This window comes from Dermacentor variabilis, unplaced genomic scaffold (assembly GCF_050947875.1).
Source record: "Dermacentor variabilis isolate Ectoservices unplaced genomic scaffold, ASM5094787v1 scaffold_12, whole genome shotgun sequence".
Classification (NCBI taxonomy): domain Eukaryota; kingdom Metazoa; phylum Arthropoda; class Arachnida; order Ixodida; family Ixodidae; genus Dermacentor; species Dermacentor variabilis.
In genome coordinates, this window is record NW_027460280.1 from 9,545,175 (window position 1) to 9,573,018 (window position 27,844).

The 27,844-nt window shown below is 46.6% G+C and overlaps 1 protein-coding gene across 11 annotated transcripts in view; it reads left to right on the plus strand.

Annotated features, from left to right (window-relative positions):
* The window catches only part of Vps8 (vacuolar protein sorting 8), a 947,651-nt gene that overhangs the window by 42,714 nt on the left and 877,093 nt on the right, over positions 1-27,844 (plus strand). For all 11 annotated transcript variants that reach the window (XR_012825005.1, XM_075677146.1, XM_075677136.1 and 8 more), the window contains exons 3-4: positions 111-226; positions 9,540-9,645. Coding sequence is in view for 10 of the 11 variants with exons in the window: in XM_075677146.1 (XP_075533261.1) it covers positions 111-226; positions 9,540-9,645 (222 nt within the window). In the remaining variant the exon portion in view is untranslated. The remainder of the gene's footprint in view (positions 1-110; positions 227-9,539; positions 9,646-27,844) is intronic.

The following is a 27,844-nucleotide window of genomic DNA, read 5'->3' on the forward strand; positions in this document are numbered from 1 at the left end:
AGTAATCCTCTAAATTTAGCCAATTTAGACTACCGCTAATGTAATATGCTATGAGACATCTATTGTCAAAAAGCCCAGTTGGGTCTGGAATGCCTGATGTGCTTGTGCAGGTGGATGGAGGCTCGCTGAGCGACGAAGAGGTGCCCAACCAGGCAATCTTCCATGGAAGCTGTGATTCAGTGTCTCTCGGTAGCGCTGACTCAAGGAGTCTGCCAGCAGAAAAAGTGTGAGTCCTGTGCACTTCACTTTCACACGAATGTGCAGCAAGCAGTTTCACCCACATTCGAGGGCACAACCAAAGTAGTTGCGCAATGTTGGGGCAGTGTGTAGTTAATCGATACCTCAAAAGCCTTGGTCTGGTGAGTTAATTAGTATATTACTAATTCTCAACTGAAAGCTTTCTCTGCAGCATATCAAAAAGGCTACTATAGTCTATGCCTAAATAAAAATTTTGAGATAAAACTCGGCATAGCATAAATGATACGCTGGACATTACACAGTGCTTTCATTGGCTTACCATCCCTCGTGTGCTTTTTTTTTTTTTGTGAAGCGTGGATGAGCGCTATGTACAAATTCAAATAATGGTGACAGGGTGTCTGGAAATATACTCAGGGAAAACTCCTGGAATTCTTGCTTCTATGAGGGAAAATTAGCGGTAATTTTATTGGAAAGGAATGCAAGGGGCGTTAATGCTGATTCAGGTAACAGAGAGGAATTGTAACGAATCGTCTTTGACGCCGTGTCGTGGGCCGGAGGAGTTGCCAGCTGGTGCACAGTCAACGAGCGACTTTCCGATTTTCCGGACATTTTGCCGTGACCACAGGCCCGAAATGGCATTAAAGGCACCACCGCCGCCTCGAACCGGCGCTCTCGCACGCAGATCCGTTGGCAGCCGTAGCCACCATCGCGGCGCCGCTAGGCCTATATGCTTTGACATTCGCTATTGAACTTCTTGCCGTTCGGTGGCTTCTTTGTCATTGAAAGAATTCGCCGCTGTCAGCAGTGGTACCAACTGACTTTGGCACCGATGCCTTTGTAATCCTTGCGATTGGCTTCGGAGCTTGGAAAGCACGGCGCGTTGCATAATGCTAGTTCCGAAAGTTAGCTTCGCCTCGATACAGAAATGTTATGCGGTGAAGCATACGCGAAGTATTGCTGTGAAGCATAACAAACGTAGAAAGGGGGAAATTGTCACGGGACACAGTACACGTATTCCTTAATTATACATCCGTGCACCTGCCGTCTCTTGCCACAGCACGAGCACCGATATGCCTAATAAGTGTACTGGCAGGCCTTCAGAGCTTTTTCGTATGTGCCTGTAGCGAGTTGAACCCTTAAGGGCAGTAAAAGACATGCATTCATTGTTTTCGGACTGCCCGATTTTGGGACCTTTTCGTGGCCCCTAGAGAGTCCGAAAAATCGGACGTCGACTGTACAACTGACCAAGGGGATGCTTCAAATGGTCCGTGGGACGAACGCGTGGCGGAAGGAGAATGAGTATAGAGAGGACTGATAAATTGAATGAACGAGAAAGGAAGCGGGCCGCTGCTTTTTTGAAGGAGCTTGAGCTCAAAAAAAGAAGTGTTGGCAGATGCCGAGATGCAGGTGTCCCTCGTCCAAACCAAAATAACCTTTTTAAAGCAGTGAAACGTGACACTGAAGCGTTGTGCGCGGGCTGAGTATGTCAGGACAGTTGAGGTTGACTTGCCAGCTGTTTAAAGAGAATCAAACTTGTGACAATGTTCGGGCCTCATACCAACGAGCTTGACATCAGTTGATAGAAATAGCTCATATTCGAAAATATTTGCTTCTGTATGCATTTCCTTTTTATTCGTATTTGAAAATGTTCGACTCGACTTGCAATGGGTTTTACCATTTTCTTCAAAGATATTTTATTTCTGTGCATTTTACTGACCCCTTCCTTGTGTTTTCTTCTTGAATAAGTAAACACTACTCCTTGCTACTCACACTGCATTAAGTAGTTCTTTATTTTTTAACATGCTCACTAGAGAGTGACAGCATCGGGCAACATGGTGTCAGCCCGTCTTGACATAAAACGAAGTTCTTTGTCACTCAGGGAATTTTGCAGAGGCACTCAGTGAAAACTTGTAAAACACAGGGAATTTGGAAATTGGAGGATGGACAGATGTTTATGAGCAAGAAGAGTGCTTTGAGTGAGACCCCCTGCCCTCATGTGTTGCAGTTGTCTGGTCTGCTAGCTATCATTGGTCAAAGCCTCAGTTAGGTACAAAGGGTGGCCTCACATTTCCAGACTATGGGTGCAATCGGAGATCGTTTTTCGGGGCATTCGTTCGGTTACTAGCGCGCGTGATTGGCCTACTCCGCACTGACGTCGCCAGCCGCGGGGTGGCCTTGTTTTTGATGACGTCAAAATGACGACACGCTCCTGTCAATCATCATGCAACAAAGCATGTCGTGTGCTAGGCACCGAACCCGATGGGAGTTGGGAAGTTTGCAGTGATCACATGCTCGTTATGGGACTGGCTTCGCATGGGCGTCTGGTGGATTGGATTGGATCCAGCCGGCGGCTGCGGAATGGCACGTTTGGATCCAATCCATAGTTTAATTCGAGAAAATGGCGCTTGCATTGGGAACTTAGGTTGTTGTGCTGGCGTTGCTCGAGGAGGAAGGAGAGCGGGTGGCGGTGTGAAACGCATTTGAAGAAATGGCAGAAAGTGAATTCCGGCGTCACTTTCGTTTCTTGTAACAAATAGTGCGTTGTTTGTACAGCGAAATTGACCCCATCATTGGTGCCAGCGAGCCACTGGAATGTTGTTGCTGCCTCTTGAAAAGTGCGCCACTGTTCCCGCCGTTTCTTTTTTCTTCTCGTTGTGCACGACATCACCTAGGTACGATGAAGAGAAACTAATAGTTAAATATTACAGTAGTCACACGTACTACTACTTGAAAATGTGTTTAACCCTTTGAGGGTCGAATTATGTTGAAGAAAACTTTTCCAAGTGGTCAAATTACCTTATTGCGGATCTTGAATGTACAAAATGTATAAAGTCTGGAATAAATAGTAAAAAATTATTAGGAACAGTATTTTTGTGTGGGCATCACTCAGAACTGTTCAATAGTATTTCCGAGCGTGGTACTCCTTGAAACCCAGGTTTACGCACGGCGCCTTATCGCAGTCTGCACACCTAAAATTCGTGTCTGTTCTCTTGGAGTGAGGAGTTGTATTGGCGCACACATGACATCTCTGCGTACGGCTGCCTTGGGCAGAGGTCTGAGGCACCCTTTCGCGTAAGCGCGTTGCCGCGGAGAGCGAGAATACCTCGTGAGCGGTGGTGATAAACAAGCTAAGAGCAGTGCCAATCAAGATAGAAATCAACTTCCGCCGCCCCTGCGAGAGCAAGGCGACAAAGAGAAAAACCACGTTTCGCGGGCCTCCGTTGCGATCACGTGGCGGAACCGAAACCGCGAAAGCGCGTTGCCACTGAGAGCGAGAATACCTCGTGAACGGCACTAGTAAGCAAGCTAAGAGCAGTGCCAATCAAGATAGAAATCAACTTCCACCGCCCTGCAAGAGAGTGCCGACAAAGAAAAAAATGACATTTCGAGCGCCTCCGTTGCGATCACGCGGCGAAACTGAAACCGCCAAAGGGGCGTTGCCGCAGTCTGAGCGACGCGCTGAAGCTAGCAATCAGCTCTGTTTATCTCCCCAAGAAGGTAACACCAATTCCAAATGCATCTTGTAAGTGCTAAGAGGTGGCAGCACCTCCCGGTGAGCACGCATCGTCATTATGGCACAAAATTTCAAACGGAGGGTTGGAACCGTACCCCTACGGCTAAGACCTTGCGAGACAGAAAACCGCCGCCATAAATGTACGGCAAAAACCTTCAAAGGGTTAAGCTTGAGAAGAAAATAATGCCGGACGGAGCAGCCAGTGCACTACGCTGACGATCGACGCATGACCCCTCGGAAGTCAGATGTTTGGTGCACATCAGATCGCTGTCCTCTGTGCTTCCACTGCGGTGAGGAAGATCATTTGTACCGCCAGTGCCCATACTGATGTGTCGGGCTGCAGGGCTTTTCCGCCTACTCGCCGCCCCCACGACCTGGCCAATGACCCCAGGATATTGAATTATTATCCGACCCAACAGTGCACACCACTGCCTGCCAGACGACAGTCGTGCTTGCCATCGCCAAGGTGATTTTCACCACCGCCCCAACCATATTCGAGCGCACGACCGCCCAGTCCCCGCCGGGAAAACTAACTACAGCAATCTTTGAGGGCGAGGCCACTGCCAGTCGACTTGGATGGGCACCGATCACACTGGACGGGCACTGAACAAGGACGGGCACTGACCCGACGTCAACTGCAGCTGAACGGAATGACTGGCTTTCGCTCGACATATTGGTGGTGATCGACGTTTATGCGGTTAGCGCTTTAGTGGATACCGGTGCGGACTTCTCTATCTTAAGCGGGAAGATGGTGACATTTCTGAAAAAAGTAATTACTCCTTGGCGTGGCTCGCAGATTCGGATGGCTGGTGGTCACGTTTCTCCGCTGGGAACCTGCATGACTAGAGTTATGATTCGAGGATTGACATTTGTGGCCAGCTGCCTTGTCCTAAGTGAATTTCCCGTGACGTCAGTCTTGGGGTTGACTTTCTGCAGTAATGCAGCACTGTTATTGACCTATGGGGAGGTGTAGTCACCTTCTCAGCCGACTGAGCAATCAGCAGGTACAACAACAACCGACGTGACAATGCCCTTCGTGTTTCCGCTGAAAATGTTACGCTTCCTCCACGAGCCAGTGTTCTAATCGAAGTTATGTGCAGTGGAATGTGGGAAGGCGAAGTGGTCGCAGAAAGTAACTTATCGCATTTACTGATGTAAGGTGTTTGTGTGGCTAGGAGTGTGCTACAGCTTAGTGATGGCCGTTCTCAGTTGCTTGTCACTAACTTCAGTAACGAGCATCGACACCTTTTCCCCGGTACTTCAATTGCGCTTGCCAGCTAAATAGAGAACATGGCTGAATGTTTTGCCTCTGAAGCCGTGGGGATGGCTGACAAGTCAGTAAGCAACATGGACATTAATTCAGAGCTATCGAAAGACAACCAGGCAGCACTGCGTGAGCTCTTGCTTGAATTCAGGGCATGTTTTGCAAGTTCGTCGAATGTATGCCAGACTTCAATCACAAGGCACAGGATCATCACATGCAACGACGCACACTCAATACGCCAGCAGCCCTACCGCGTGTTGGCAAAAGAACGTGAAGCGATTCGTATGTAAGAGATGCTTGAAGACGGTGTTATAAAACCTTCCAAGAGCTCATGTCATCTCCGGTCGTTCTCGTCAAAAGAAAAAAAAAAAAGAAGACTGAACGCTACGCTTATGCGTCGACTACCAGAAGCTCAACAACGTAACTAAAGAAGACGTGTACCCACTGCCACATATCGACGACTTGTTAGGTAGACTGCAATGCGCCTGGTATTTTTTGTCACTTGATAGACGAACGAGACCGTGAGAAAACTGCATTTGACTCCAGACGGCCTCTATAAATTTTGAGTCTCCCTTTCGGCTTGTGTTCAGCCCCAGGTACTTTTCAGTGAATGATGGATACTGTCCTCGACTGAAGCGGCAGACTTGTCTCATATATCTTAATGACATATTAATTAGTCTGTTCTGAAACATTTGAGCAACATCTTCATCGCCTGCGTAATGTGCTAGAAGCGATCTGTTTGGCCAATCTCACACTGATCTCAGTTTCTCGGACATCTCATAAGCCCCAGAGTTCAACCCAATCCTGGACAAGCTTGCCGCGGTAGCAGCATTTCCTCCTCCGGCCGACAAGAACGCCATGCGGCGTTTCTTAGGCTTTTGTGCGTATTATCTCTGTTTCACTGAAAATTTCTCGAAGATAGCGGAACCCCTCACTCGCCATTTGCCTGGACGAATGACCAACAGACGGCCTTCGCCGAACTATGACTTTGCACGCAGTCAGCACCTGTCCTGGCACATTTTGACAACGCTGACATTGAGATGTGTGCTGATGCCAGTAACATCAGTCTTGGCGCAGTACTTGTCCAACATCAAGATGACAATGAAAAAGTAATAGCTTATGCTAGCCACTTGCTGTCCTGTGCCGAGACGAACTACTCTGCCACAGAAAAAGAGTGTTTTGCGGTTGTGTGGGAGATCACGACGTTTCGCCCTTATTTCTCCGGCTGTCCCTTCAAAGTGGTGACAGACCACCATGCCCTATGTTGGTTGGCAAACATACATGATCCTTCAGGACGACTGGCATGGTAGAGCTTGCAGCTACAGGAATTTGACGTCACACTTGTTTACAAGTCTGGCCACAAGCACAAAGACGTTGACACACTGTCACGTACATCCGCCAAAACTGTTAGTCGAGAGTCGGAGGATGTTGACGGCTTCCTGGGTGCCATTACTGCATAGGACTTCATCAAACGGCAGCGTGATGACGCTGAAATTTGTCCCATCATCGACCACTTAGAGGGCCGCCAAGCAACCATACCACGCTGTCTACGTCGCGTATTGACACCCTTCTGTCTACGAGACAACATGCTTTACAAGAAAAACGCCTGTTTGAATGACCGAGCCTACCTCCTGGTGGTTCCAAAAGACTTGCGAGACAACAATGTTCATGCTTACCATGACGAGCCCACATCTGGCCACTTATGCTCCTCACGAATGCTTGCCAGAGTATGTGACATGTATTACTATCGTGGACTTTCGGCAAGTGCCAAGCAGAATGTTAGAGGCTGCCGTGAATGTCAGTGGTGAAAGTCACTGCACATGAAGCCCGCCAGGTTATTGCAACCAACCCATCAAACCACCTCATAAGCCATTTGACCAAGTTGGCTTGGACATTCTTTGGCCTTTGCCTCTGTCAACCGATGGCAACAAGTGGGTGATTGTCGTGACAGAGGTGCTTCCACGAGACACGGCTTATGAGGTAGCGCAGTTCTTTATGTGCCATGGTGCCCCGTACACTGTAATCACAGACAGAGGGACGGCGTTCACAGCACAGCTCATAGACGAAATTTTTCACTTGAGCAACACCGAGCATTGGAAGACGACTGCTTACCATCTGCAGTCCAATGGACTTATGGAGTGCTTAAACAAGAGCATCACGGACATGATCTCTATGTACATCGATGTCCAGCACAAAACATGGGATCATATCTTGCTTTACGTGATCTTCACACATTATAATAATCATCATCATCAGCCTGGTTACGCCCACTGCAGGGCAAAGGCCTCTCCCACACTTCTCCAACTACCCCGGTCATGTACTAATTGTGGCCATGTGTCCCTGTAAACTTCTTAATCTCATCCGCCCACCTAACTTTCTGCCGCCCCCTGCTACGCTTCCCTTCCCTTGGAATCCAGTGTGTAACCCTTAATTACCATCGGTTATCTTCCCTCCTCATTACATGTCCTGCCCATGTCCGTTTCTTTTTCTTGATTTCAACTAAGATGTCATTAACTTGCGTTTGTTCCCTCACCCAATCTGCTCTTTTCTTCTCCCTTAATGTTACACGCATCATTCTTCTGTCCATAGCTGGTTGCGTCGTCCTCAATTTAAGTAGAACCCTTTTTGTAAGCCTCCAGGTTTCTGCCCCATATGTGAGTACTGGTAAGACACAGCTGGGGGTTATACACGTTTCTCTTGAGGGATAATTGCATCCTGCTGTTCATGATCTGAGAATGCCTGCCAAACGCTCCACAGCCCATTCTTATTCTTGTGATTATTTCTGTCTCGTGACCCGGATCCGCGGTCACTAATTCCCTTACCACTTCCAGTGCCTCGCTACCTATCGTAAACTGCTGTTCTCTTCCGAGACTGTTAAACATTACTTTAGTTTTCTGCAGATTAATTTTTAGACCCACCCTTCTGCTTTACCTCTCCAGGTCAGTGAGCATGTATTGCAATTGGTCCCCTGAGTTACTAAGCAAGGCATATGATACCACCGTACAAGAAACAGCGTTTTACACCATTTTGTCTCCTTTACGGCCATGAAGTTCAGACGAGCATCTAACTACTGACGCCAAAGAATTTGCTCAGTGCGCTGAGGAAGCTCGCTAGCTTGTGCAGCTGCACATCAGTCAGCAGCAGCACAGAGATGCATGGTGTTATAATATTCGCCACAGGCACATCCCTACAACCCCGACGACCAAGTGCGGGTGTGGACTCCTATTTGCTGCCGTGGCCTTAGTGAAAAGTTGCAGAGTCTGTATTTTGGCCCATACAAAGTGCTGTGCCACATTAGTGACGTCAGTTACGAAGTCATTCTGGACAGTGTGGCTCAGACACTGTGTAGACAACAACTTAGCCCTGACATCGTTGACGTCATATGCATGAAACCATGGCTGCGATTTTGTAGCGATTTTTTTTGTCGATGCGGATGCCTTTTGGCGCTTTCGCTTTCATGAGTGGCTGTGTTTGACCCTCCGCCTGGGGCAGAGTGTCTCTTTACCACTCACAAACGCGAAAAGCGCCAAAAGGCATTAGCATCGGAAAAGGCATTGCTAGAAAATCGTGGCCCATATGTTGAGTGTTTGTGATTATTTTTTTTCTTCATTTAATAATTTTTTATGTTTGGGCTCATATTTGCAGCTAATGTGGGTACGTCTCTGTTTCTTGAGACTCTGCATGTCACGCTTCACCGCTGCTGTATGTGTCTTTCCAGTAGCTGTCACTGTGTTCTTTGTGCCAACATCTCTTGAATATGTTTTTTCCCCTCTTTTTCTTACATCACTTCTTAACCATCGCACCGATTCTCTTTTCGAGGAAGGGGGAAAATGCTACTTGCAGTAGTGGGCATAGTGCAAGAGAAGAGGCAGGAAGGGCAAGAAGGAAGAAGTGCCTTTGCTACCCCTGCCCGCTCGATAGCCAGGTCTCACCGCTGTGGTTTTCAGGAGGCAGCTTTTCTCATTAAACGTTGCCAGTCCTTTTTGAAGAGACGGGACATGTGTACAGGTGCAGTTGAACGAGTCTTGGTAAAATGTTGCTCTCTTATTAGTGAGAGCGGAGTTCCTTTGAGCTGATGGAGCTACTGGTCTGCCTATGGTTCACCACTAGGCCCACAAAGCATCATTTACTTAATCCAAGATGCATGCCTTGACCGGAAGCAATATGACATACTATTTTTCTCTTGGACATGTAGTACATGCTTGGCTGAAACATGTATTTTGTGAGGTTACACGTGGTCACTTTCATAGCTTTAGGAATTAGACGATTAAAACTGCGTGGTATTCCTTTGTGTATCCTCATTTTGAGGGTATTCCTTGTTATATTTGATGTGATGAGACATGGCAGCAGTGAAAACAAAATTTTGTCGCTTAGCCAGGGAGCCTGCAAACATGCCATTACATTGGGTGAAGATGCACATGGCATTGTACATGAAAAAATGTTCAAGCCTTGGACCCTAAATATGCTCAGAAGATAGTGCTATTCTTAATGAACTTGTACACACATCACAGCAGTGCCCTCGCAAATGAAAAGGCAATGACTGCAATTCTGTGATTGTTGCAGTGGAACTCATCCAAACAGCATCCTGCGGCACGTCATCTTGCGAGGAGTGTCTTCCCAGCTACGATCGGCTGTGGAGCGGGTCGACTCTGGAAAACCCACTGCCATGGTGAGTTCAACTTAAGTGGGGCATTTTTAATGTGTTAGCATTAGGAATGTCAGAGGAGAAATCGTGCGGGTCCCATGCACTGTGGGAAACAATGTCAGCAAAGCTTTCTGTGCTGTTTGGCGATGTTGACTGCAAATGTTTAATTTCTTCAGCATTTAGTGCAAAATGAGTGGTGAGTTGATGTTAAACGTTACCTTGCATGCACCACTGCTTTTGTCTGTGTAGTAAACTGAACAAACAGATAGACGTGTTTGCTTGACGTTGCTGTGCACCATTGTTCATAAACTCTGAGAAGGTTAGCGTTGTTATTGCCTAACACAGCACATAGCATCATGAGAGAAGTGTTAAACTTCAATTGAATTATGGGGCTGTACATGGGAAAACCACAGTATGTGCACGTTAAAGAACCCCAGGTGGTCAAAATTTCCGCTGTCCTCCGCTACGGTGTGCCTCATAATCAGAAAGTGGTTTTGGCACATAAAACCCCATAATTTAAATGGGAAAACCACAGTCTGATTTTAAGGCATGCTGTAGTGGCGGACTCTGGAATAATTTTGACCCCCTGGAGTTCTTTATCATGCACATAAACTTAAGTACATGAGCGTTTTTGTATTTCGCCCCCGTCAAAATGCAGCTGCCACAGTCAGAATTGGAACACATGAACTCTAGCAAAGCCATGGCTGCAAAGCTACTGTGGCAGGCACAGAAGTGTTGATTTGACGTGTGGCCACTTGTGTAGTGTTGCCTAGACAATACGGTGCATTAATGCGGCTTTGCATCTGCATGCCCTGCGTAATTTGTCTGTTTGACAAATTTGCATGGTGTTTATTCTTTTGAAGAAATAGCAGAACTGTACCGTACTGTACCTTGAAATTAAGTTTATTCAGTTTGTGCGCAACTGCTGTTGTGTCTAGTAGTAGTGTTTTCTTGCCTTCTCACATTGCCTTTTCCCTCCCCTGCCCTCCCCCCATGTATGGGAACTGCGAGCATAGAGTTGGAAGTGTGTTATTTACTTGTTTTGTGTATGTGTAGGTTGTACCCAGTACAAAGATAAATGCTGCAATTTCTGCAGTGCTTTTGTGGGATTTTACAGATAATTGCAGCAGTCAAAAGAGTATTGTGGCAACTCCCAGGGAGCTCCAGAGGGCAATGCAGTGTAAAGGTTCAAGCGAGTTTCTCGTGTCGCCTTTCCGCTCGGCCACGCCCCTGTCATATATATTGTCACGTGGTAGTGACGGTCGAGGACACAGCAGCAAAACTGTGAAAGGTGAAACCGATTTTAATGGGCGAACCTGTGCCCACAAAACAGGGTACACTCAAAGCTCAACAAAAGCGGCGAACACAGTCAGCGATCGGCGAAAATCTGATCGATGGGTCAAGCACGTCGGCTTTTGTACATCAGTCGTCGAATCTTCCAGCGTAATCACTGGGACCCCTACACTATTCGTGTCGCTCATACATGCAATCAGATTACACAAGGTTCGGTGGCAGCCAGTGGATGGAACCATTGATAACATTCCAGAAACTTCCGATACATGCAGGCGCGTCCTGCGCTGTGTGATATTTGTTCGGTGGTGAAACTGGGTAGCTCAATAAACAAGTACACGTGTCAATACCCCCCTCTTAAAAAGGCATCGACCCAATGCTGCAAACACGTAGCAACAAAAATAAAAAAAGGAAGTTCGTCAGTGTGTGTAAAAGGGCTTAAGACGCACCACGAGGACCACTTCAGATTGTACGCGGCGCCGCTGTGAATGCAAAATGCCGTCTGGCACGACCTCATAGTCCAGTTCGCGAATACGTCGGATGATCTTGTAGGGTCCGAAATGGTGTCGCAATAGTTTCTCACTGAGTCCTCGTTGGCGTATCGGTGTCCAAACCCAAATACGGTCGCCGGGCTGGTACTTGACATAGCGTTGTCGGAGGTTGTAGAGTCGGCTGTTGGTACGCTGCTGGTTCTTGATCCGTAGGCGTGCGATGTCGGCGGTCAGGCGCGGCCAGTAATACCTTTCCTGTATCCTTGATAGCGTCCGGGAGAATCCGAGGTGCCCAGCGGTTGGATCGACATGCAGTGTGTGTAGTACTTCTGTGGGTCGGGGCGGACTCCAGATTTTCTGATGACATGGCCCAGGAACAGAAGCTCATCGTAAGCAAAGTGGCATTTTTCTGGCTTCAGAGTGAGCCCTGATGACTTGATGCCTCTAGTACTGTCGCAAGCCACGTAAGGTGATTGTCGAAATTTTCAGTGAAGACGACGACGTCAACTTTGGAATAATAAACGTAGAAGACTTTGCTGAACAGCAACGAGCAGACCCGGAGCAGAGCCCGAGTATTTGGAAGAGCACACCGACATTGTGCCTAGGGCATTCAAGGCAGGATTGTCTTCATTCTTGCTTCAAAACAACATACTAGTAAAGAACGTCTCACCAGTCCACGCCAACTACTTTCTTGTTGTTCCCTCAGCGCTGCATCCAAAAGTTCTACACTATTCGCATCATGCATACATGCAAACAGATTACACTAGGTTCGGTGATAGCCAGCGAATGGAACCATCGATAACATTCCAGGAACTTCCGATACATGCAGGTGCATCCTGCATTGTGCGATAGCATTTGTTAGGTGGTGAAATGTGGTCGCCTGATAAAGATAATTAAGTACATGTATCAAGTACACATGTCAATATGCACACTTTAAACCACCTCCCCATGTGGAGTGCAAGACAGCGGCAGTAGCAGCAGCAGTTGAAATGTCGAAGGAAGAGGCAAAGAAAGCTTCACTTTAATAAGTGTATGTGTGTGAAGTGCAGGACGCTGGTCATGACGTGGTAGAGGGGAATGGGAGAGCTTAGAAGACCGTGTGTGTGTGTGTGTGTGTGTGTGTGTGTGTGTGTGTGTGTGTGTGTGTGTGTGTGTGTGTGTGTGTGTGTGTGTGTGTGTGTGTGTGTGTATATATATATACATATATATATATATATCGTGTTACAAAGTACTGCCATAGACGAGGCTGAGGACAGTACAGAAGATGACAAAGCTCGCTGATTTCATGTGGACTGTTTTCCGTCTTGTATGCCCTGAACAGATTGTTAATAGCCTGCAAATATATTTTAAGTCTCTGTTCTACCTGTAACAATGTATATTTCAACTGACGGTGGTCTGCTCTGGACCATCATCAGCTGCACTTCACTCCTTGAAGAGGCAGGACTTGTGTTGAGTGAGGCCCTGCACAATACTTTGCAGTGTGGTGAAAGTGGTTTAAGTCATGGATCTGGGACCTCAAAGAAGTGCCATGTAATGCTGAGGCATTTCTCTTGCATTGACCGCTAAATCACCGCTGATTTTTGTTCTAGCAGTGTCGATTCTCGTTAATCATTTGTGATTGAGGGCATTTCACGTCCTTGTCTGATTCCTTCTCCAGGATTAATTCCACCTTTTTATTGCATTTCTAAAAGAGCTGTTTTCAATAGGGACCTTTTATGATGTATCGACCTTATGCACATGATATTCAAGTGACGGTGACAAGCGGTCACGGAGGTTGATTTGTCATTGTCACGTCATTAGCTTCTGGCTGCCCAAACATTTTCTCTTGTTGCACAGAAGTATGTGTGCTATTGGCCACCCCCGTATGCTCACAACAAATGTTACTTTCGTGGCTAAATGTAACGTTATGGAAAACAAGATTATTCATTTGTGTAATCTGGTCTTAAGAGAATAATAAAAGCACGACTGCAGTGTTATATAGTGTTCAGTTGGGTAGCAATTCCAGTTTGTCACTTCTTTTAACGATACGTGTGGTACCTCTGTGCTGTGACAGGGTCCACCTATTGGGCCACTTGGATATTGCCTGCACGCAATTGATCCTTTAACCATCCTGTAAACTTCATTAATGCCTTGAACTACTATGTGGGCAACTGGGTGTAGACAGTGTATTGCTCACTCCTCGCCTCTTATGTTTGTGTTAGAAGCTCAGGATAGTGGCAGAGGGCTGGGTTTGATATATAGGGAGCCTTTAGATTGTTATAATGAACTGTACAAGTATACAGTAAAACTTCATTAAACCATACCCACTTAAACAGTAGTTTCATTCTAAAAGGCAGATCCTCAACTCAATGGCCATTGAACATCATGTGTTTTGTATCCGCATAAACCATACCTGCTTATTGCATATGTATCGGATAACATGTAGTGTTTCCACTTTCCGTTGCGCAATCTCGGCGGTGCATCGTCCCCATCGGGCAGCCTGGCAGAACAACAAGCCTCAGAGATCACAACAATGGCCTCCAAATGCCCTGTGTGTTTGCACGTGAAGCCACATCAACAAAAACATTATTTCGGCGCTGTGCCAGAGAGTGTTGTGGCATCGTGCAATCTAGGACTTGCGTCAGGCCAAAGTTTGGATAAAAAACACCGACTGCTCAGCGTAGAAGAAAAATTGGACATCGTTGGTGCTATCGAACGTGGCACGAAGAAACCGGTGCTGGCACACGACAGGGATTTACCGTTGACTACGGTGTGCGGCATTTGAAATGCAAAGACGTTGCTCAGCAGTGCTGCTGTGACCCCAAAAATATGTCAACTACAAGGTTCGACTTTTCGCCAGCGTTGGTACCTTTGGCTGAGCCACCCTGGCACTGTAGCAGTGCAGCGGAAATTACGCCAAACACCACAAGGGTTTAATGTTTCACTATGTGCCAGACAAACGTGCGAGCCACCAAATGGGAGTGTGTGACTGTAGCGCCCTCTGCGAGATACATGCCAAATTCCAAGTTCCGCAGACAACACTTCTTTAGAATGATTCTTGGGTTGGCTGGGATGTGGCTGCGAACTGTGCCGTCAGCACCTTGCATGTACTCTGGTTTAGCCTGAAGCGTTTTTGAAACTGAAAAGCAACAATGGAAATGAAAGTTAGAGCATCAAACGCACAAACCAACATTGTAGCTTCATACCTCATCATTGTGTGACGCCGCTACATCGGTAATGAAATTGTTCTCCTTCAGCGGCTGCTTTCGTCAGGGCTCCTGGTTAGCTGCGATGATCAACTGCGTTGCCTTTGCTGACTGATAAGCTACTAGATTCAAGCAGCAAAAGTAGTTTTGTGCGAGACACGCAGAGACATGGCTTCCTTCGTCACCGCCTGCTATAAAATGGCACCTGAACAGAATGGTCTGCTTTTCGACATCTGCTGGCGTGTGCTGCTTGACGGGATCGCACCGTGCTCTACCGTCGATCTCCATGGTGGCACAGTGGCGCGCACTTGAGTCATGTTTGCCCCAGCTGAACGTGCACCACCACTCGCGTGCACTGAAAACAGCACGAGTGCTGTCAGCCGAAGGTACTATCTGTTGTTGCCGAAGTATTGCCTTACGACAGGGATCAGGATGACACGGGAAGTGACAGCACGGGTGATTCAGGCCCGACAGTGGCAGAAGCTGTGCGTTACGTCAGCTTCATTAATGCGATTGTCGCAATGAAAACAGCACCCCACAATGAAAAAGGTGCCCAGTGACTTCTGCAGTGCTACGACGTCCGTGTACAGAGGATATGCAACGCCAGCAAGAAATCTGCCATGCGAGTGTTTGCCGAGAAGTGGGGGCCGAGTGAAAAGCTGGCTCGCAGCTTCAGTAAGTTTGAGGCCGCTGTTGTCGCTGCTAGGCCACGGCGGCATCAAACGTAAATAAGACTTGCGCAAAGTTAATAAATACTGCATGTTTTTGCCCTTTCATTGCACTCTCTCAGAGTTCCGTTTTTGACAGGTAAGTGGGCGATCTCATGCCATTTCGGTTAAGCAGTACTACCGTTTAGTACATACTTTTTCAAGCTCCCGTTTAATGAGGTTAACTTGGAAGTACATGCCACAAGTGTCTTGGAGGACTGAGTGAGCAGGAGAACAATGGACAGACTGAAAGATGCCACAGCTAGGGACCCAGAACTACAGCAAGTCATGGAAAATCTGCAGCCGTTAGAACCTGTGAACAGGGTGTGGAAATAACACACTAATGAATTGTCGGTGGTGGAAGGTACTGATAAAAAGCACCAAAGTTGTCATTCCCTCCGAGCTTAGAAAGGAAATGCTCTATCAGTTGCAGCAGGGGCATCTGGGCATAGCCAAGTGCAAATCATGAGCACGCAGTCTCATGTTCTGGCCTCGGATGGCAGCTGACATAAGAGAAATGGTTGAGCGGTGTTCGATCTTCCAATACATGCATACAAACAACTGGCTGAACCCCTGCTGTTATGCGGCACACCCAGTCACCCCTAGTACAGGGTGCGAGCAGACTTGTGCGAACATGCAGGCAAACATTACCTAGTCATGTACAATGCATGCTCTAACTATCCAGTGGTTGAGAAGTTGCACGGAACCATGACAAAGAAAGTCATGAACAAACTGTTGTGAATATTTGCATGTTATGGCATGCCCCATGAACTCTGCAATGATGGTGGTCCCCAGTTCACAGCCAAGTAATTTAAAGACTTTACGGTGATATTTGACTTTGAGCACATCGTCTCCACCCCCTATCTCAAATCGAATGGACTCGCAGAGAAAGGCGCACAAATCATCAAGAAACGGCTCAAGAAGGCAAGAAAATCAAAGGAGGAGTTCTAGCTTGGCCTCCTCAACTACCATGCATCACCGCTGGAGGACGGTGTCTCACCATCCCAGTATCTCATAGGTCGCAACAGCAGAATACCACTCCCAGACCCTTGTTTCAATTCACCTCAGAACCTCTAAAACCCCCGAAAACACAAGCAAAACATGAACCGAAGACAGCAGCTCCCGCCGCTCCACCCTGAAGATGCTGTCCAAGTGGGGCAACAAGTGGAAGCAAGGGGGGTAAGGAAGCCAAAGTTTGGGACCGTGTAGCCTCAGATCATACAGAGTGCTAAGAGGGGATGGAAGCGAATTCAGGAAGAAATGCCAGGACTTAGAGAAAACGAAAGAATAGTTCAACTCAATACCACAGCAGCCTCATCCTATAGGATCTAGCGCCGGAAGCGTGGTAAGTCATCCAGGGCTGCAGGGAGCGACCGAAGCTCAACGGGCCTTCGGGAATGTTGACACTTTGTTAGCGAATGCAAAATCAACAGCAGGAGCAAGGGAACAGTGTGCACCGCCGAGACAGCTGGAACCGTCTACAGCGTCCTCTCCAGTAGTGGGAGCAAGGGCTGCCATGAATGCCTCCCTCCCACATCTAGACCAGCTGGAGCGTCTGGGGCAGAGGAGCCTAGAGAGTCGTCCAGCAAACAAGCAGAGGAGCAGCCAGCTGTGCTGACCCCAGGAGGAGCAGGAGAGACTGCTATAGAACACCGTCGTACTACAGTGGAATCTAGATAATACGAATCTTACGGGGTCACAAAAAAGATTCGCATTAGCTAAAATTTGTACCATTGAAACAATTAAACCTAGCTAAATTAAAGAGTCAGAGGTGAATTCACTCAGGCACACGTACGTAAAAAGCGTTTATTTCTTGAAGAAAAAGTCTTTAGTGTCACTCTGCCTCCTTTTCTTTGTCAGGTCACTGAGCAGACTTTATTCAAATTCATAAAAATGCGTGCATGTGTCGTCGCTGATTTCATCCGTGGCCATAGCATGCCTCAGAACTTCGAACGCATGTAGCGTTTCAGCCGCCGGTGGTGGACCTTCGCCGTCGCCCACGTCTAAAACAAAGAATGCGGTCCGAAGCACAGCAGCTACTCCGTCCGATGGAACGTGGAGAAGGAGGAAAAGCACAAAAGCAACAAAAGCGCCACCGCTTCAAACTCTTCGCGCCCAGTCGCGGCCTCCGCGCTCTTCGGCGTCGCGTCTACGCCTCCGCACCGAAAGAAAATGGGAGAAATCGCGTGACTGCTTGCTGTTCTCTTTCGCGGCAGTCGGTGGGGTGGCGTTTATTAAGGCGAAAGCTTTGGCTCCTGCTCGCGGTCGCGTCTGTCCGTGCGTTAGAATCGTGCCAACTGCCGCCTCTCCTCCAGCTCCTCCCCTCAAGCTCCTCCCCTCCTTAGCAACCGGCGTGCCGGTGGGGGGTGCCGCTGTGCATTGCAACCGTGATGTCACACAGCGGTAGAATAAGTGCACGCGCGTCGGCCATGTGACGGCGGTGGCAGCTGCACCGCTGCTTCTTCGACAAACGTCTTGTTGCAATTAAGTGAGGGGAGCGCATGGCTCTGAAGCGGCCCAGTGATTCCGCGCCAAGCGGTTCGGGGAAGCGGCAGCAGATGCCGGATTCCCCCAACACCGAACGCCAGAAGAACAAGGAATGAATGTGCATGCGACGACTGAACATGTCACCAGATGCGAAAACAAGGGAGGGAGAACAGAAATGCCAACAGCGACCGATTAGATCCCCGGGTACCAAAGGCAGGGAAGCAGAATGAAAGCGGCAGCAGCGAGAGGTGATATCACCGAACACCAAAGCGAATGAATTGGAGCGCAGACGGCAGCAGCAACTGGCTATGTCACCGAACAGCAAAGCCAAGCCAGGGAAGCAGAGCGCAGACAGCAGCAGTGTCTGGCTTTCGCCAAGCACAGCTTAGATTTTCCAGTGTCTTCGGTAATTTTCGTATCAACCGACGCGGGTCGAAAATTTATTAGTAACAACCGTTCTCTAGCGCGTTGCAAAGTATTGGGGTTCGGCCGGAACCACAGAAAAATTAATATCATCCAGAAATTCGTATTAGCCGTGATCGTATCCTCGCGATTCCACTGTATATCTCCTGGGCTGACTGGAGTGGTTGTTGGAGAACCAAGCCGGCAGTCATCGAGACTCAGAAGGCCTCCCTGCTGATTTGGCTATGAGGATTAAGACATCCTGTATAGCCAGCTTTCAGTGTTGAAGAAAAGAGGATGTATCAGTAACCGCTAAAGCGAGACATTGTACGCCAGCTAGTCTGGCAACGAGGTGAGCACTTCCGTTGCATGGGCAATAAACCTCAGGTCTTCCATGTTTACTGTGCATGTCGGTCTCATTCATACAAGTGTTCCTCCTGTCAGACATTTTGCTGATGATTGTGTGATGTACAATAGAAGTCAAAATGGTAATGATGAGGCCGATCTGCAGTCTACTCCGCAAAAAATTAAAAAATGGTGCGATGACTGGCAGATAGAAGCGAATGCAACTAAATCTGTTATGTCCATAACCAGAAAAAGAAATTTTGGAATATCCTTACAATATAAGTAGTATAAACATTAGCTGGGTCAATAAACATAAGTGTCTGGGAATAATGTTCACTTCTGACCTCAGATGGAATCAACGCATTGATGTCGTATTTTGTAAGGCTAGCAAAGCACTCTGGAGCCTAAGGTGTAATATAGGTGGGTCAACACCCCAGGTAAAAATCTTGGCCTATAAATGTTTAATACGTCCTATCATGGAGTAGGCTAAACATATACTAAATGCAATCTACAAAAACTTGGTAAAATCCAGAGTTTAGCATCAAGGTTCATATTTAACAAGTATTGCCACTGCCCATCCCCCACTGAAATTTGTAAGCTTGCCCACTTACCACAAATAAATTTACATACTGGATATGACCAATAGAAATATACTTACTTCATCATTAATGGGGACTTGCTTGTTGACAAACATAAGTTTTTCAAAATCTTATCAAACGAAGCATCCAGCAGGGTGTATACCATCTGGGAAAACCGGGAAATCTCAGGAATTTTGAATAGTCTGGAAATACTCGAAGAAAACTAAGAGAATTTGGGCTTCTATCAGGGAAAATAAGCTGTCATCTTGTTGAAAGTGACTGAGTTGCCCTAATGCTGGCCTGAGTAAGTAAACGAGAGGTAACGAATTGTCTTTGAAGACATGTCTTTGGCTGGAGGAGTTGCCATTGTAGAGTCAACAACCAATTTTTCGGACGGCTGATTTTAGGGACATGCCCAATAATGAGGACGGCTTCGCGGCACCACCATGTACCCCATAGAGTCAATGTATAAGAATGTATGAAATTTCAAACGCAAGAACCCTTCGCCATCCCATTTTCCTGACTTTTTGTTGTGAACACATGACCTAAATGGCATTAATCAGTGTGACCATTGCCGCCATTTTGATTATCTCGCCACCTCGAACCGGCGCTATTGCATGCAGGTCCGCTGGCAGCCGTAGCTACTACCGCGGCAACGCGAAGCCTGGCTGCTTCAACGTTCGCTATTAAGGGTCTTGCTGTTCGGTGCCATGTTTTTTAATTGAAAGAATTCGCTGCTGCCAGCAATGGCATCAACTCCGCCTCTGTAATCCTTGCGGTTGGCTTCGAATCTTAGAAAGCACAGTGCATTGCATAATGCCGGTTCCCAATGGCAGCTTCACCTCAGCACAGAAATGTTACGCAGTGAAGCATACGTAAAGTATTGTGGTGAAGCTTAACGAGTGTGAGAAGGGGCTATTGTCACGGGGCACAGTACGTGTTCCCTATTTATACACGCATGCACCTGCCGTCTCCTGTCACAGTGCAAGCACCGATATGCCTATTAAGTGTACTGGCAGACCTTCAGAGCTTTTTCAAACGTGCCTATGGCGATTTGAGCCCTTAAGGGCAGTAAAAGACATGCTCAAGTAAAACTTTTGCTTGGGCTAGTAGGTTCATGCTTGAATCAGTAAAGGCAAGGCGCAAAAGACCAGGACTGAAGGAGGACACAAACGACAGGACCGGCGCCACTCACAACTAAGTTTATTTCCGCAACAAGCCTGCCTTATGTAGGTCAATCAAGCCGAATCACACACGAACCATTAGAAGTGCAATACAGCAATCCATCTCTAATAGTCACTCACCTAAAAAATTGATCAAACGTGTGACCGCACAAAAAATGAAGCATGTGGCAAACAATGAAATGGAGAACAGTTGAATGATAAAGAGTCTAAAGAACAGCGTCTGCGTCAAAATGAAAAAAACAACAACATAAATAAATAAGAATAATAAAAAAGGTGACAAAACTTGTAAGAGACACTAGAAAATCATCAACAAAATAAAAACTAAATAAATGAAAGGAAGACAAACGGAGAAAACCTAAATGAAATAACTCTAACATGAGGCCTAAATGAAACCTTCCAAAAAAGTAGTCTCCTTGTCACTAAGCACAATAGACAGCCTGCTGATGCATTTGTTACCCTCTTTCTTGATGAAATAGGCATCTACAATCTCCCGTTTGAACCTGTCTTTTCCAAACTTCAAAAATTTTGTTTTGTCGAACTGAGAGCAGCAATTAGTGCGATCTCTGAAGTGCTCTGCAAGGAAGCTCCCTTCATTGTTGTGCAAATTACGGCAATGTTCCATTGCACGCTCATTGAAACATCGACCTGTTTGCCCGATATAGCTGTGACCACAGCTTAGAGGGATTTGGTACACGACACGTGTCCTGCATTCAGTGAACTTCTTCTGATGCAGAATCAGAATTTCGTTTTGACGCAGACGCTGTTCTTTAGACCCTTTATCGTTCAACTGTTCTTCATTTCATTGTTTGTCACATGCTTCATTTTTCGCTTGGTCACACGTTTTATCAATTTTTTAGGTGAGTGACTATTAGAGATTTTAGTTTTGACGCAGATGCCGTACTTAGATATGCCCTTTCTTCATGTTCTTCCGTGTTATTTATTCGTTGGTCATTATTTCCATAGTCGTGCGGGTTTTATCATTGACTGGGCCTTAGGCATTTGAATGGTGTTATGTTTTGGATAGTTGATAGTGAAGCGTAGACGGTACTTCTTATGTCTCGTTTTTTCTCCCCGTTGGCTTGGTAAAGACTGTGCTCGATGAATTGCTACCCGTGCTGCTCCACATGTGGTTCTTGTTTGCTCACTTGATCTTTGTGCCAGGTATGATTCCTGAGTGGTCGATGGATTGCTGTATTGCACTTCTAACGGTTTGTGTGTGATTCGCTTTGATTGACCTACATAAGGCAAGCTTGTTGTAGAAATAAACTTAGCTGTGAGTGGCGCCGATCCTGTCGTTTGTGTCCTTCAGTCCTGGCCTTTTGCACCTTGCCTTTACTCATTCAAAAAAGACGTGCATTCATTTTTTCGCACTGCCCTATTTTTCGGATGTTTTTGCGGCTCCTAGGAAGTCTGCAAATTGGACATTGACTGTACAACTGACCAAGAGGAGGCTTCAGATGGTCCGTGGAGCAAACGCGTGGAGGAAGGATGACGAGAACAGAAAGGACCATCGCACTGAGGAATTATCGGGAAAGGAACTTTGCAGCCTCTTCTTTGAAGGAGCTTGAGCTTAAAATGCAAAGTGTTGGCTGATGCCGAAATGCAGGTGACCCTCATCCAGACCAAAATAAACTATTTAAAGCAGTGAAACGCAACACTGAGGCATTGTGCATGGGCTGAGAGTATGTCAGGCAGTTGAGGTTGACTTTCCAGCTGCTGAGAGAATCTAACTTGTGACAAAGCTCGGACCTAATACCAATGAGTTTGCTATCAATTGATAGAAATACAGTAGTTCATTTTCGAAAATATTTACTTCTGTATGCATGTTTTTTTATTCATATTTTAAGATGTTTGACTCTATTTGCAATGGGCTTTACCATTCTTTTTTCACAGATATTTTATTTACTGTGCATTTTACTAACCTCTCCCTTCAGTTTTCTATTTTTAATGAAATAAACACTACTCCTTACTATTCAAACTGCATTAAGTTGATTTATTTTTTAGCATGCTTACTAGAGAGTGACAGCATCGGGTGACATGTCAGCCTGTCTTGACAAGTTCTGTGTCACTTGGGGGATTTTGCAAAGGCTCTCATGGAAAACCTGGAAAACTCTGGGAACTTGAAAATGTCAGCTTCGTAGACACCCTGATCCAGACATTGCCATAGCCAATACAGTCGAACCCGACTATATCGAACCCGTTTACATCGAATTATTCGATATATCGAACAATTTCCGGACATGGTATAGTTACAATGAGTATATATAGCAAAAATTACGCTTACATCGAACAAAAAAAGCAGCGACTCCCGATATATCGAACGTGAAGCGGCAGAAAGTGCCCCCGTAGGTTGGCTTTCCCTCCCGGTGGCGGGAAAACCCGGGGGCACGGCTCCATCCAACCGCTCTCCCTACCGTGACCGCCCTGCCTCGGACGAGCCGTCGACACCCCCCTGCAAAAAATGAACCTGGCCCGCCCGCAGCGCTTGCTCAGACAGCCAATCAGAGGCTCTTGTGCCCTCGTCGTGCAGGATGGCGGAAGTGCGAGTTGTCTCGCTGCTTTTCTGGTTCATTGTGTGTGCGCCTTGTAGGCCGTCTCCCGCAGTGTTGCCGTGATGAAGCGGCAAAATTCGCCTTTTGTCGTGAATCTCGAAATCATAAATAGGATTGAACGCGATGAGAAGTCAGATGTCCCTGCAGCGTACAAGATTCCGAGGAGCACTCAGCACGATCTTGAAGGGAGAGATTACGGCTAAAGCGGCCAAACTCGCGACCCGGTGCCCGTGGCGCCCGACGCGTATGCAGGGCCGTGTGCGAGTGGTTCATCCGAAATTGCTTCAGCCATGCCAACTTTCGCGTGCTCGGTGATGACTAAATCCTGATGAATGCGAAGAAGCCGTTGCCGATGTTTCCGAAGTTCGGAGCGAGCTGTCAGAATTTCCGGAAGCTGTTGACAAATCAACGGTGGACGAGTTTGTGAGCGCAAATGATGGTGTCGCGACCACAGGAGAGCCTGAAAACGAAGACTACGTTGCCGACATCGTACCGAGCGCAAGTGAAAGTGGGCACAATGAGGAAAGCAACGCCGGTCCTTGGCCCACATCCTCCGAAGTGATTGGTGCGCTCGCGCTAGTTGGTGCTTCTGCGCAAATGCGGAAGGTTGCGGCCTCAGCTGCTCCGACGCTGACCATGTGGAAAAGTGCATGCGTCGCAGGCAGCGAAATTGCCCAAGCAGAAGAAAATGCAGGACTACATCGTGCGAAATTAAGCTAGTTTCACCAATAAAGTGATTTTATAAATGGTATGTGCTTTTATGACATCCAATTATTTAGCAGGCTTATATCGAATTATGCTCTATATCGAACTGATAGGCGTTTTTTTGCGAGTTCGATATAGCCGGGTTTGACTGTACATTACGTCACCTCAAATAAGAGATGGCTGTTTTAAGTACAGCTTCGTTCCTAGAGTTGTTACAGGATGGAATGCGCTCCTTGACTCTGTCATGTAAGCCTCATGTGTTGAAAAATTTTTCACGTGTGCACAACATTCTTTCTTGCCTCGAATATGTAAATACTGTACATGGTAACTTTGCCAAAAGTGTAGCTGTTTATTTATTTTGGAGGGGAATTTGTATAATGCTTGGAATCTACACTCATTCGCTTCTCTCCCAGGGCGTTTGCGTTCGTTTAGTTGTTTTTTTCATACTGTAGTCATTGTGCATGTTCATATCTTCCACTCCTGTAACAGTCCTTGGGCTGACAGTATTATTAAATAAAAATAATAATTCACGCAATCTATGAATTGGAACAAGCACATCAATCAAATGGTGCCTAAGGCTAGCAAAATGTTGCTCTTTATTTGCAGAAATTTTAAGTGTGAAACGAGAGGTAACGGAGATGCTTTACACCCTACGCATACATTGAATACTTGACTGCATGCGTTACCTGATCTTTGATATGTACTTTTACTTTGTATTGGTTGTGATGTTTGATATTGCATTTGTATTTTATATTGATCCTGTATTCGTTACCTGATTAGGCATTACGTTCTGTACTTTGATTTCCCACAGTTAACTTGTCCAGCTATGTAGCCAAACTACGTTGGCTGCATAGTATATGCAACCCCCTCCCCCCTTGTTCCCCCCTCCCCTGCAGTAATTCCACTGCAGCAATGCTGGAATTCTGTAAATAAAATAAGAAATATAATTTTTAATATGTCTTAACAATGCCTTGTCCAATTCATCTTCCTCGTGTCACACACGCCAATCCTAACCTTCACAATGGTATTTCTAATATGAATTTTGCAACAATGGAGGTAGAAAGCATTCTGATGGCCTTTTCAGGGTTTGTACTGTTCATAGAATGAAAATGAGAAAAATTTTCTGTGTACTGGACAAAAAAATTTGACATCCATCAGTGCATCTTTTCGAAATAGGGCGATCACGTAGTCGAGGGAATGACAAAAAAAAAATTCATTTTATTTTCTCAGCAATGCCCATCTCCAAGCTAACAAGAGGATGACAAGAGACCCAAACGAACCACAGACGCCAGATGTACATAGCTACTATAACCCAGTTTAATATACCCCAGGTTGTATATACTACCCCAGATTAACCCGAGCTGCTTGGAAAACACAAGAAAGGCAACTGCTGGATAAAAAGCTAATAGGGAAACAAAATGTTGAGGAGAGGGATAGGAAAAGATGGTATTGATAAATACCTTTGTGTTTCTAAAGCTGGACATGAATTATAGTGAGTAGTTGATTGAACTTGTTGCAGTTATGCTTGTGCTCAAGAAGGAAATCATCACTGTTTCCTATTCGGAGTCTAGAGAAACCCCCTTCAGACAGAACTTGGTGTAACAGGCCAAGCACAGGCTTGGTGAGATGGAATCATGTAACGAAGTCCAGTCCAGAGGCCTGACCAACAGCTGTCTTTCAGGGGGATTGTTATGGTTTATTTTGCATCCAGGGTGTGCTGCACAGCTGTCTGCCTTTTAATTCGTGTGTGACTCGGGACCCAACAAAAGCAAATAACTTTATTATGGCTGTCTGCACTAAATAGCATATGCAAAATGTTGCCAATGAAGGCTTTGCTAATTGATTTCGAATTGAGCGACCTTAGTGCAGTCGGTGTAGATTCCTGCTTTCTTGTATTTGCCATGGATAATTTTTCCTATAGCTATCTGCAGTGCATAAACTTCCATTCTCAAGATTGAAAATCTACACTAATGTATACACTCTTCCAACTGTTTTGATACAATACTACATCCTACTTAGAATTGGCTCGTCTTAGATCCATCTGTGTAAAATTCAGTAAAAGAGTTGTATTCTTCTTGTAAGGCTCGGAACTCCTGCATTGTATGTTTGTGATGTCTCTCTCTTAAAAGTAGAGTAAAATTGCAGAACTGAGTATAGTTTGTTCTAGGCACTCCTCTTCAAACTGAATAACCACAGATTTAAGTCCCCGCAGGGGCGCCTGCGTCAGCAGGCGTTTAGTGTGTTGCGACACCACGTACCTGAGCACACGAGGGTTGGACACTCCTGCGTGTAGCCATGCACGGCTTAATCATGTCTGGGGAAAGGGGGATCCTGGGGGTTGAGCCGATGCTGGGTGTTCGGACTTTAAGGCCCCCCGGCGGAGGCAACACACCCCTTTGGCCTCTGCTTCACACAGACAGTACCCCCGGACTGACCCACCCGGGGGAAATCGGCAGTCGCCTTTTCCTGTCTCTCTCTCCTCAAATCTTCGTCTTGATCTCGCACTTTTTGACCTTTCCTGTCTTGTTCTCCCTTCCATTTACTTCCTTTCGCCACGGCGGCAAGGGTTAACCTTGTGTGGCTGTCCTACCTTTGGGTACACCATATTTGCTTATAGTGATGGCGTATGGCTGGCGTCGTGCAGGCTTGTACACAAGCTCTGTCGCGTCCCCTCGTTGGGCTCTGTGGTGGGCGGTTGGCGCTGTTGCCAGACATACATGTTTTTTATGGCAGCGCAAACCTCTGTCGTCTATGATCAGCGTCTGAAAAGATGCCGCACCGAAGTACCATTCCAGTTTGCCTTTTGGAGCAACACTCCATCTTTCCTCAAGTACTATGTAGCCCACAGTGAAAGCAACATGCCAGTAAGAAAGCTCTCTCCATTCCTTGTAGCCAAATGCCTGAAAGAAAAAATCGGACCAACATACAAAGCCTCCAAAATGTCTAGCGTGGACCTCCTCCTAGAACTAAATGATAAAGATCAAGCAGAGAAGCTCTCTGACCTTACCAGTATTGGGGACGCGACAGTGACAGTTTCAGCCCACAGAACACTTAATACAAGCAGGGGAGTGGTATCTGAAGAAGACCTCATTGGATTGAGCGATGAGAAACTCCTTGAGGGTTTCCAAGAGCAAAATGTGACAAAAGTACAAAGAATTGTCATCCACAGAAATGACCAAGAAATCCCCACTAAACATGTTATACTCGCCTTCTGAACAAGCGTAATGCCTACTTCGCTCGATGCAGGTTATGTTAAAGTCAATGTGCGACCATGTCTCCCAAACCCCAGACGATGTTTCAAGTGCCGAAGGTTTGGACATGCTTCACATGCAAGCCGAGGCCAAACAACCTTTGCTAAATGCAGCTCCAATGATCACCAATCTGACAAATGCACCTCTTCACCACATTGTGTTAACTGCAAAGGAGATCATCCAGGTTACTCGTGGTTCTGCCCTTGCTGGAAAAAAGAAAAAGAAGTAATTGCACTAACTGTTCAGGAAAAAATCTCGTTCTATGAAGCCAGAAAGCGTCTATCATACCTTTTGTGAAGAAGTTATGCTGATGTGATGCAGCGTCACAGAGGCCTCAGGAGTCCTCCGAGCCAACGCGCAGTGCTCTCGCAGTGACCCCTCCCGCACCCGTGGTGGAAGCAGCCGACGCTGCTCCATCCTCTTCAAAAGCCCTGCAGACACCAGTCCCGCAGGGCCCTAAGATCAAGCGATCTCCAAGGCCCGATGCACTTATCTCAGCGCCAAATTCTCGGTCCTCCAGCACCTCCGAGAGGGCGATGGAGGTCGACGCAAAAACCCCGGTGTCATCGGTACCGAAGGACAAGCGCTCTTTCGAGCGCGGAAGGAGGGACAAAGTCTCAATAACCACTCTAAATAAGAAAGCGATAACCTCAAGGTTATCGCTCCTTTGTATTAGCCTTTTTAAATCCATGTCACCTAACATCTCGCCTCTTATTCTTTCTGCAGTGCCATTTCTTACCTTTCAATTTCAGAATCGCTTTTATTATCCATTGGAATTGTAGAGGTCTCATGCACAATCTAGGTGACATCAAAGACACCATGAACAGCTTTTCACAAGTTGCAGTCTGTCTCCAGGAAACAAATCTTGGTCCAAAAAGTAGTCAAATTCTCAGAGGTTTCACTGTTGTCCAAAGGGACCGCGAATGTTCCAGCCGTTTGTCAGGTGGAGTGGCTATAGTCGTGCAGGGCGGCACTTCTACCCGAAATGTCCAAATGAATACATCTTTAGAAGCCGTAGCTGTCACCATTCTATCTTACAAAACTGT